At 38.0% G+C, this 11,823-nt stretch overlaps 1 protein-coding gene across 2 annotated transcripts; it reads right to left on the bottom strand.

Annotated features, from left to right (window-relative positions):
- Window positions 1-82: 82 nt before the first annotated feature.
- On the bottom strand, window positions 83-8,621 carry LOC131301370 (potassium channel AKT1). Of its 2 annotated transcripts, none has more exons than XM_058327624.1 (10): window positions 8,206-8,621; window positions 5,518-5,901; window positions 5,359-5,416; window positions 4,864-5,181; window positions 4,446-4,691; window positions 4,252-4,350; window positions 3,689-3,907; window positions 3,333-3,527; window positions 3,165-3,240; window positions 83-1,099 (listed from the first exon to the last, which is right to left on the bottom strand). In XM_058327624.1, the coding sequence occupies exons 2-10, from the start codon at window positions 5,562-5,564 to the stop codon at window positions 162-164; spliced, it is 2,196 nt and encodes a 731-aa protein (XP_058183607.1). In that variant the 5' UTR covers window positions 5,565-5,901; window positions 8,206-8,621; the 3' UTR covers window positions 83-161. The 2 variants fall into 2 exon arrangements, with proteins under 2 accessions (XP_058183607.1, XP_058183599.1); XM_058327616.1 differs by having other exon boundaries at window positions 5,518-5,883.
- Between the last annotated feature and the right edge of the window lie 3,202 nt (window positions 8,622-11,823).

Genomic DNA, 11,823 nt, shown 5'->3' with positions numbered 1-11,823 from the left:
TCGTTAAGGGACCTAAATTGTTGATCATTGAACTCCAAAAATTTCAGTCAACTGGTGCATATCACCATCTCTGAGCCAGATGAAACAAACATTTATACATTGAATCAGTCAATCAGCAATCCGACCACGCAATTAGCACAAAAAATGGTAAAGACAACAAATCAATGTGCCACTTCGCCATTTGGGCGATTGGTTTCTCCCACCTGACCACCATCGCAACAAAATACAAGATGATCACCATCTCTAATCAGCTCTATATCATCAACCTCAGCTCCATCCTTCGTCAGAACCTTGCTAGGCAACGATCCGAATTTCTTAGCACCAACGTCCAATAGCTCTTCAAAACTCCGTGGAAGCAACACAAGCTTTCCTTTCACATCTCCCTTTTCGGGCCAACTCACCGTCACTCTCGGCGGGTAATCTCTACTCAGCTTAACACCCTTTTTTGGTTTTGGACTCATAGACAAGATTAAATCGTTATTCCCTCCGTGTGCCACCGACATGATCCCAAACAAGGAATTGTGGAAGTTACTTGATCTACGCCTGGGACGGGAACGGGATTGGGATTGGGATTGAGATTGAGATTGAAATTGACCCCACGATCCTTCCATGCCATCCTGGGAAACGGGTCGGATCGTTGGTTCGCTTGTAAATCTCCCTAGGAACCGAGTCTCATGTTTTTGTTGTATTGGGACTGAAATGTTCAGTCCTGGTACAGCCTTGACCGATTCGATGGATTGGAAAAGGGTTTTTATCTCATCATGTCCTTGTTGCTCGGCTAGCTCCCTCGGGGTCCACCCGTTGCCATCCAGTTTGTCCATGTCAGATCCATGGTCCAAAAGGAACTTGACTATTTCCGTGTTGCCTTCGCAAACCGCCACGTGAAGGGCGGTGGTTCCGTTGCTTCTCGGGAGAGTTACGTTGCCACCATGAGTAACGATTTTCTTGAGCAAGTCCAAGTTGTTTTGCTCTGCCGCAGTGCACGCAAATTGGCCCACGTCGCCGTGAGAAATGGTGGCACCATTGTCTTTCAGTAGCTTGACAACTGGTTCGTGGTTAGCCACTATGGCCTCCCACAGTGGGACATTGCCTTCTAAATCTGTACAAATGTCAATCATAGTTAACTATTAGCAATTTGGGCTTGGTCCATTAATCCACCAGAAAAGTTTCAAAAATGTAATGCAGAAAGCTTAAATGAGAGTGCACGACCATAAGACGGAGGGAAAGGTTGACAACACGGGCAAGGGCAGAGACAGAGACAAGTGGGGTCACTTGACGCCAGTCTTTTTGATTTCTCAAAGAATGTTAATCTTTTATACTCAATATTTGTCAGTTTGACCCCACAATATAGCTTTTATTTTGCCATAAACAACTCTTGTTCTAGTTTTTGACCCCATGTATAAAAAATTATGGCTTCACATCTGAACACTATTAGTACATAAACCAAATAATTTTATGCTCCAATAATTTATTTGATCGTAGTTTTTAAAAGGGTACATATTCTATTCTAAATACTCCGATTTCCAAGTTTAAGATAGTACAATTTTCTTTTCACATAGAAACAGTTTACACTCAAACAGAGCGATGACTACATGAAAACAAGCTATGCATTTCCCGTAATATATACGTATTTCCGTACTTAGTTCGATTCGAGATTCAGTGATCTTCCTAGACAGTTCACACTCAAACAGAGCGATGACTACATGAAAACAAGCTATGCATTTCCCGTAATATATACGTATTTTCGTACTTAGTTCGATTTGAGATTCAGTGATCTTCCTAGATTCTTTTCAAAAAGAAAAGGCAAACGGACAAAATATACTGTCTCAAAATCCTTGCATAGATTTACAATTCTTCATTAGAGCCAAATGTGAAGGGGAAATTTTCGCCTATAGAGCAAGGTCTACAGCTCAGGAAAATAGATAACAAACACGTATAAAAACGAACCTATGAAAAATGAACTTGGTTAAAAAGAGAGGAAAAAATGCAAAACTACAATGCTGAAAGCATAAACGAGAGTATATGACCATGAGATAGGATAAGGTGAACTACAATAATTAAGTGCTCATGTCTAACAATGGAAAGCCACATGCACACTGTTTGCCACCAAATGCTTTGATTAGATATCAAAAGTCTAACCCAATTGGTAGGAATTATCATTTAAGAAAGTCAACACCACATGCATGGATAACTTAAATCTATCTTGAGAATTTTGTTCTTGTAAAGTATCAAGGGGGCACAATGACTTTGTTTGACAAAAATAATTGATGTGAGTAATAAAATAAGATTGAACTTCACAATTGGATAATTGCCTCAAAATATACAAGTATTATTCCAATAATTGAGGGGGCATAGATATGCTCAAATTGACATATGGATACAATATAGATACTCAAAACAATATATGTAGATTCTGAAGTTATGTCAGAGTGATTATTCAGTGCACCTAGAGCACCGCCACGTGGTGCTTCAGGGGCCTCTACCATCATGCATTCACATGGAGGCACGTGAATGTGTGGAGGTAGAGGCCGTTCTGAAGTTATGTCAGAGTAATTATTTAGTGCACCTTGAGCATTGTCACGTGATGCTTCAGGGGCCTCTACCACCACACATTCACGTAGGATGTGTACAGGACCTCTACGTGAATGTGTGGTGGTAGAGGCTGCTGGAGCACCACATAATTATCGGGGGAATGAGACTTGATTGAAATGCTATTTTGAATGAAGTGAAGTTAAATAAGTCAATGAACCAAGTATTAAGTAAGCCTATGAAAACAATAAGATTGCTGTCATGTGACATGATGGGCCTACCTGGGGCGAAAAAGATAGATTGTGAAATCCAAAAGACTGTTAAAGAAACACATACAGCTAGAGGAAAGTTATTTCAAAAAGTACAAGAAGTACAACAAAGGAAAATTTAGAAGGGCAACAGATCATCAAACTCTTTTTCAGGTGAGTGTGGACAAACTTCGCCCGGACTTTTTAAATTTGGGTCCAATTCTTACATTATTTTTTTCGTCTCGAAGAGAGGAATCGGGAAAGTAAAAAAATGTAGACCAAATTGAAAGAAGTTCATAAAAGATGACGAAAAACATCCAATCGCTATAATGACCGAAAAGACGCTGATAAGTGCTAAAGCTGATTTCAAACAGGTCAAGAAAATACCTCTGCTATTCGGATCTGCTCCATAGTCCAGTAGAAGAAGCACACAATTCTCACTTCCTTTAGATGCCGCTATGTGCTGATTTTCCACAAAACATAGGGAAACTACGTTAAAATCGTTTTTGGGAACAGAAACAAAAAATTTGGAAAATTTGGAAAGAGCGTGTGCACCAGTGCAGTCCTCCCGTTGTTGTCCGACTCGTTTGGATCCAATCCTCGTTTCAACAACTGATGCAACAATAAGTCATCTCCTCTGAGTGTTGCGAAGCATAGGCTGAGAGGTAAGTCCATTCTACCACGAGCAAGCATGTTTTCTGTTTCCAGTAAAACTCCATCCATTATCGGGTCCTTCATTTCTTTCAAATGCTGCCAACCAACCAAATATAGAAGTTAAAGTTCAGCCTCTAGGGACCGTTGTAATGGGTTCCAAGTGTTTTATATCATGTCCATCGTCAATGTACTAATCTCAACTATACAAAGCGTAGCCATTTGACCAAAATATGTATGGTTATGTCAGCTTTACGGACCTGAAGGAGATTATTCATGATTATGTTTCCATCACCAACGTTGGCCTGAACAATATTCAAGAAAGTGGCACGGTTCATTCGTAGTAATTGGCTCAATCTTTTGGTCCGCACTGTAAAGAGCTGTGGCCTGTAACAAAGTACACCAATCTCTCCACATAGATCACCAGTTTTAGCCTCTCCAACGACCTGTTCCACTCCATTTTTGAAGATCAGCAGATCCTGTGAAGTAAAAACATTCGAAACCATCATTAGTGGACATTATAAAGTAAAGAAAATAACAAAAGGATAAAACTATATTAAACAGATAGTAGCCATGGAAAGGTTGTTGAGGAAAGAAGGGTTGTCATTTGAACAAAGTAGACCATATACATCTGCACTGTTTTTCTTCAGTTCTCACAGTTTCTCACCTCTTTTACTCATCCAAACGTGCAATAGGATCAGAATTTCACCAAAATCCCTCCATCCAACTGGACAGTAATATACGTGATCGCAAGAGTAAAGTTTGGACTACTAAATTCATTAATGAGATAACTATTATGAAATAGAGAAAGTTCTGCAATTACCACAGCTCCAGTGACAAGAATGTAGAAGTCCGTGGGTGCTTCGTTCTGCAATATCACATCTTCTTTGGGAGGAAAATACTCGGCTTTCATCTCCGAAACCTTCAAAACAAAAAAAACAAGTAGAAAACCCAACATTAGGGGACATATTCGAGTAAGAAAATGCTTGATAGTCATGATTCTTCTCAGTCTATTACCAGCTGGAATAGCAAGTCATTGGACACCCCACTAAACAAGTATGCTTTATCTACAAGAGAATAGAAAAGAAAATGTGAAATGCTTGATCGGATGGCTTTCGGAAGGGTATCAAGAGTCTCCTTCTGCTGCAAACCCTCAGAGTCCGTTCTGAACTTCAAAGATAAGTGGGCAAGCATCTGATCTTGCAGCCTAACAGGCAAACGGTTTCTCTGTGCAAAATTTGAAGCTGCTTGAATTGTGTCTCTCTGTTCCAAAACGCACAAACCAACCATAAAGAATTTGAATTTCGGCCGTTTAGAAAAAATAATAATAATACAAGAAGTTACAACATATATGATGAACAACAATTCCAACAAAAGCAACAAACATTAGAAAATCATCTGCTGAAATTGAAATGATAATTGAGAATTTACTTACAAATTCTCTAGTTTTACTGGTACCATGGACAACCAAGTTGGTCATGTTTCCTATCAGATACGCAGTCAGTCCAAGGTTGAAAAGCATGTAGAATATGTCAAAGACCATCTCCCTTGTATTCTGAGCATGCAAGTCACCATATCCGACGGTCGTGAGAGTAGTGATAGACCAATAGATAGAGGTGACATATCGGATCCACAGGCTTTGATGAACGAAGTCATTCATGGATGCTCCAATCCATGTCCTTGATGGGTCATGATAACGTGCAGCAAGAAGATAGTAGAAGCACCCAGCACAATGAACCGCGAAAAGGGTGACCTATTATGCCAATCAAAGCCACATAAGCCACTAAAGACCCGTAAATCTTTTCAAAATAAGTGTCTAGAATGTATGCATTCATTCTCGATGGGGCTTACACTCCACCAAGATGGACACATTAGTGTCATGCTGCATTCTGGACACTTTCCTATTACTCGGCTTCTCAAATATACTTACACATATAAGCTTGGCACACCGAACCCAAAAGTAGTTGAAGTTCCTATCTTTCTCCATTCTGTTGTAAACAACAAAAATTGGGAATTAGGATTAACATTAGGATAAATTTCATCCAGGATAAACTGGAAACTAAGTTTGTAACATTATCTAGGAATTTACCTTGAAAATAGAGCACTAACTCTACGAAGACGCCATAGACGAAGCATGTTGAATAAGCCATACGAACGGAAGGGTCCAGGGGAGATCTTCCTAGCAAGCTCAGAAGGGATTGTGGAAACGACATCAAATACCAACCAAGAGCTTGCATATTTCCAGGCTATTTGCTTTCGGTCATCAACGAGTAGGTAGGTGGATTTATCAAGGTAAGCTACGAAGAAGGTGAGAATGATATCAATGGCGAAAAACCCGTTCACAACGTTATCTGTAACTGGTAGTGGCCCCTTTGGCTTTGCAAGGAAACCAAATTCGAATGGAGATACCCATGCAGTGTACACGACCAAAATAACCAGAAATGTCTCCCATGCCCTGAAAAAATTAGTTTACCTGAGCTAAGTTTAGTAAACAATATTTTCTACTTAAAAGAACTGCAGATACGTTTAACAGTGACATATTTATAAAATACCAATACAGACAGATAAATTCAAAAAACATCTGCCAGAGTGCCAGTTGCATATTTCTACAAATGGATCCTATTCATTAGCATTCAAATCGAATTTTTCAATCAGGAAAATCGACTAGTCAAAAACATTCAAAGGAGTAAAGGATCATATTTCGCATACTGTTCAAACACGGAAAGGGATCTTCAAATAATCAAAGAAAGTTACCTAGTATCAAGGCCTCCTATTAGGAATGAATCTGGTCCATGCTTTTACTCACTTTTTACTATAGAAGTCCAAATCCATGTGCACGACGGAAAACATAGAATAGGAACTAATTCCCAAAGGCAGAAAAAAGATTGGGACAGTTAAAAGCTTTCCTGATTGAAAATAAAGAGAGATTCGAAAGAGGACACGAATAGACTAGAAAAATAGCTCAGGGAAAAAAAAAAAAAAAAAAAAAGATCATACCAAGAATAAAGGATGGAATTTAGTCTAGAAATGTTTTGGACGGTTCGGATTTTAATGAACTAGAACTCTTTTGGACTGCTGCGATTACCGTAAACAACTATTTACGGCAGAACCGTGAAAAAGATTTTCTCAAAAAAGGAAACTACTATATTAAACTAGCAAAAGAATACTAAATTTATGTCAAGTACAGAATCTAACAAATGCTATATGCCCGTAACCAATTTAAGCTTGACCCCGGGAATTAGTCAAAATGCAAGTTGACCTGGACACCTCGAGTTAGAAAAAAAAAACCAATTACCAATGTAGTACTTACTACTTAAAGGATATGGGCGAAGAGAGATGCTACATACACTACATAGTTACACTACAAGTTACACTACATTTTATGTGGAGCTCATTTCAGATTTCAAAAAAATCTAGAAAAATATTCATAAATTCTAAAATATTATTTAATGGGGTTCTGTAAAAAATTAGCTTTAACAGATATTGGTAAGTATTATTTCTAGATTCGTAGTGGCGAAACTGCACAATTAAGCAATTTCACACCTATGAATCCAAAAGTAGTACTTACCGACATTCATTGAAACTAATTTTTTATAGAACTCCATAAAACAATATTTTAAAATTTATCGGTATTTTTTTGGGACTCAAAATAGGTTCCACATAAGATGTAGTGTAACTATGTAGTGTAAAAAGGTAATGTACCTATCTTTAGTGATGGGGGAAACAGATAGAGAAAATTAAGCATTAAGATAGTAAAACACAGTTCACCCGATTTTCATTTACAAAAAAGAAAATTCACCCGATGTGGTGTTTCAAGTTTCAATGGAGGGCGAAAATAGTAATAATACCTAATCTAAAATGTCAATAGTACCCTTGGGTAGTTAGAGTCAAATTCTCCCAGTAGAGTCCATAACAAAAGATCAAGCTCTTCCACAGTGCAATCTTGAACGGCAAGTTGTAGTCGCATCTTGGTCGCTCATCTGACAATTAATGATTTCTGACGGAAAGAAGCCAAATTCATCTTGGAGTCTCCGTACCCGGTAGGTTATACCTAGATTGTAAAGAAGCCAGATCCATAACCAATACTCTCTCTCCCCTCCCGTTCTATGATGTTTGTCACTTTTCGAAGAAGAATATAAGGAATATGATTTGATGAGCAATATTAGGAACACAAATTCAAAACATGGCCTTAAACACAATTGCGTTCGGAACAAAACCGTTCAACAAAGGTGAGCCCACGTATATCGGCTCCCTAGAAGTTCTGTCCGGGTTTGTGTTTTAAAGTTGCAGAAGTAGACCTTTTGTATTTTGATTGGAAGGAAAAAGAATTGAAAAGTTGATCTAAAGTAAAACGGACAAACAGAGAAGAGGGTTAGCATCCTCAATCTGCAACTACTATGCGTATAAAAGCAAAGAGGGTAATACATCCGACATATATTGTAGTTATAACTTAATTTCCGGACTTGCTTTTACGTGCTCATCAACTAATCTTGACGACCAATCTCATCGTCCAATGGGGATTTGCCAGTAGATAGAAGCTATACATATACAAACACATGTATATGGATCAGAGAAGGGTTGGGAATTTCCGGCAAGATACGAGAACAAGGCACGAATATGACATGAGGTGGGTCAGCTATTTCTGACACGGGAATACGATAGCACGAAAAGGTAAACAGATTGGGTTGCAGTTGAGAGAATTATTTTGATACGAGATGACACGACACACGACACGATATCCGCCCTTAATAATGAGAGAGAGAACAAGATTAAGAACCTGTAACGGCGGTCGTAAGGGGAGACAATGAATCTACTGAGCTTGACCCTGCGATTACTCCTGCCGCCAAGAGACGGTAAAATCCCAGTGGAGAGGCTGTAATGGCTTCCGTCTCTGGAGAACTGCTCGATTTCTTGCTCGGAAGCCCCGCACATTGACGCCCTCAGCACCCCCAGCCCTCCCCTGTTATTCCGCATCCCGAGGCCCCCTCTGTTTCTCTCTCTCTCTCTCTCTCCCCAAAAATCCCTCGTAAAAAAGGAGTACAGAGGTGATTTAGTTTCCTTTGTTAGTTGTTTCCGTTTTCTTTCTCGTTTTCTCTCTCTTCTGCTTCCCATATGTATCAACATATACATATACTCCTATATACATATATGCAGAGAGAGAGAGAGAGAGAGAGAGAGAGAGAGAGAGTCACAGTTATTTCGAGTCCTCTCACTAGCGGGCATGCTTTTCGAGGGATTTGGTTGACGGTTTTGCCCCTGATTATGTATACGTGGTGCGTACGCATGGTAACAGGCGTTTAGCTGTTCGTTTAACTGGACAAGGGGAAAATATTACCCCGGCCGACTCGCACATGAACCGGTTGGAGTTGGACTGAACCGTCTTTTCCGGCCCATAGCTCCTTCGGTTTCACTTGCAGAATCCGAACATTGGTATTTGGTACCGAAAAATTTCTCGATCGAAAAGAAAATTTTTCCAGTGCCGGGTGGGTATTACGTGATGTTCGCTCGGTGCATCTAAACCGTCCATTTCGATTTTGAATGGCTCGGATTTGAAGAGATAAAAAGGAGAGAGTGGTGGGATGAGAGGAAATTAAGAGAGTATTTCAATCTGCTCGGGCACATTTTTTGATGACACGGATGAGCTGCTTGGGTACCATGTGGGCACGGTCACGTGATACTCACTCGGTACCAAAAAAATTCTCGAAAATTGAGACACTAAAAAGTGTATATATGACACGCGGAGCCTATTTTTGAGTCGCATACGAATAATCCAAACCGTCCATTAATTTTTAATTTTTTTTAAATGAACTCTGCGATGCCTGCGTATGCACATTTTCGGAACCCATATTTTTTTTTTTGTACCTTTAGAAAAAACAACTTTCCCAAATTCTATTCATCTGCCTTGAAGATGTACTTTGGATCATATGTTTAAACACTATTATGTAGAATGATCGATGTAAAACCTAGAAAATATATTGTCGAAAAGATCTGTTTAGCGCTTGTTTTCACAGCAAAAAAGTTAAGACATTATATGCTCGTGCACAAGATACACCTTATCTCGCGCTCTCAAGTACTTGATTTCGCAACCCACGATGTCAGGAAGGGTTATGGAATTTGATATCTTGTTCCTATTAATCACGGGAACATCTTTTCTTTCTTCTTTTTTTTTTTCTTTTTTTTTTGTCTCATCACTACATTATTACAATAAAAATATTCGAAAACATATTTGTCACTGTACTAGATTGAACCAAAGAAAAAACAAATAATTGTTCTCATTTTTGCAGCCAAAACCTTTTTTTTTTTTTGAAACATAAACCTGGTCATTGCACATCCTATGTTTTTTTTCTCAGCAAGAAACTAGACATTTACCCATTCTTGGTTTGGCTGGCAATAGGAAAAAGAAGAAGAAGAGAGCTAGAAATTGTAGTACACATAGTGGAAAGGAAATGGCGGGAGTGCATGTAATGTGGGAATTGAGGGTATAAGAGGAAACATATTGAGCTTTTCATATTTTCCGGATTTAGATTATCTCGTAATCTCACATTCCCATGAGGTAGTTGTGGAGAGATCAAATTCCTCGTCTATTTACGAAAATGATTACATCTGGATTGAGAGATAAGGAATCATATTCTCATTCAAACTCTTGCCAAACATAAGAATGTTAGAATTCCGAAATCACATTTTCATTTCTCCCTAAGGCTCCGTTTAGTTGTCGGGAATTTTTCATTTCTCCCTAAGGAGTTGTCGGGAATTTTCCATTTCTCCCTAAGGCTCCGTTCAGTTGTTGGGGATGCTATGTGAGAAATTGGTACCCAGAAAAAGTGAAGTGATGTGAAATAAAGGAAAATAAAATTTATTTTCTTGTGTATGTTCTCTTGATAAGAAATCTTGTAGAAATACAAGAATTCATTCTTTTTGGCAAGACCTATTTTGCAGGAAAGTGTTTCCCAGTGGGAAAGTTGAAACTGAAAGTCCTACAACTTTCTGGTAACTGAACACATAGAAAATTACAGAAAAAATGATTTTCTATCGTTTCCGTACAACTGAACGGGGCGTAAGATATCGGACATCCAAACATAGCGAAAAGAATTTGGGAGAATTCAATTCCTAGTCGGTTTTGTTAATCTTTTGACTAGAAGTTTTCCCAGAGGCAAAGTAGGAGTTTACATATAGTATAAAAATTCAATGGTTGGAGTTACTCTAGGCAATTACCATCGATTGAGATTTGGAGAATCGTACTCTCAAATCTTCCATGGAAAAGTAATTAAAGCCCAACCATACAATTCCACAATGAGCACTTAAAATTTAATATTCCAGTTATTCCTTCAAGTATCTATTTTTTCCTATTCGACCCACCCCACTTACCATTGATAGAAGTTACCCCGTTCCATTTTCTCAAATAAGTACTTCAAAAATAAGTGCTTATTTTTAAGCTTAAAAATAATGGACTTAAGAAAATAAATTTTCAATTTTTTTTTACAGGGTTTGATGGATCTCATCAAAATCTATCAATCAATATTCACATTACATATTTTTTTGATTTCAGTAAACCTATTACTTTTAAGCTTATAAATTGTAAATAAGTACTTATTTTTTAAGGGGCAAAACTAGAATGCCACCTCAGCTTATCAGTAATATTTGCCGTTGATACATAGCCCCAACCCATAGGGTTGAAAATGAACTAGCGTACCATTCGATGCTCATTTTGGTACGAACTCGTTTCGAGTTCATTTTGTCTACTAAACTAATTAAACGCAAACCTCAATTATAGGATCCTTCAATAAATGAGTTGAACTTAAACCTAAGGCTCAATTTGGATGCTCGTAATCTGTTGTAGGAATCAAAAATGCTACTTGCACAATCGTTGTGTTGGTTGTGTGCGTAATTCTGACCGTCCAGATGTATTTGGATGGTCTAGATTTTAAACAAACTTTTTCAAGAAAAAGTCTAACTTTTATGGGAAAGAGTTTGAGTGAATCATGATCATTTATTACAGCAATGGACGGCTAGAGATTGATTGTGTGTTATGTTTTACACAACCGTTGTGTGTGTAGCACTTTTGTGTAGGAATAGGAAGGTAATCGAATTCCTAGTAATTCGATACCTGGAGTAATTATATTCCGACGGTTTGGATTAATTAAGTAATCTTCTCTAGGAATCATTTATTTGGGAAATATCCTATGTAACAACCCGGATTTTTGACCTAATTTTTTTTATTACAAATTTATATTGTTAAATTTCTAATTCAATAATTAATTAGATTGAATAATTAAAATATATTATTATGTGTACAAATGATATTATTTGCACTATTGTATAAGATATGTATTTAAACTTTAGATATACAGAGAATCAGTGATTCATATTCATCTCTTATCTTTCCTATCTAAACTCT

Source organism: Rhododendron vialii, chromosome 1a (assembly GCF_030253575.1).
Source record: "Rhododendron vialii isolate Sample 1 chromosome 1a, ASM3025357v1".
NCBI classification, from domain to species: Eukaryota; Viridiplantae; Streptophyta; class Magnoliopsida; order Ericales; family Ericaceae; genus Rhododendron; species Rhododendron vialii.
Note: the sequence above shows the minus strand (reverse complement) of the source record. Positions and strands in the feature narration are given on the sequence as shown.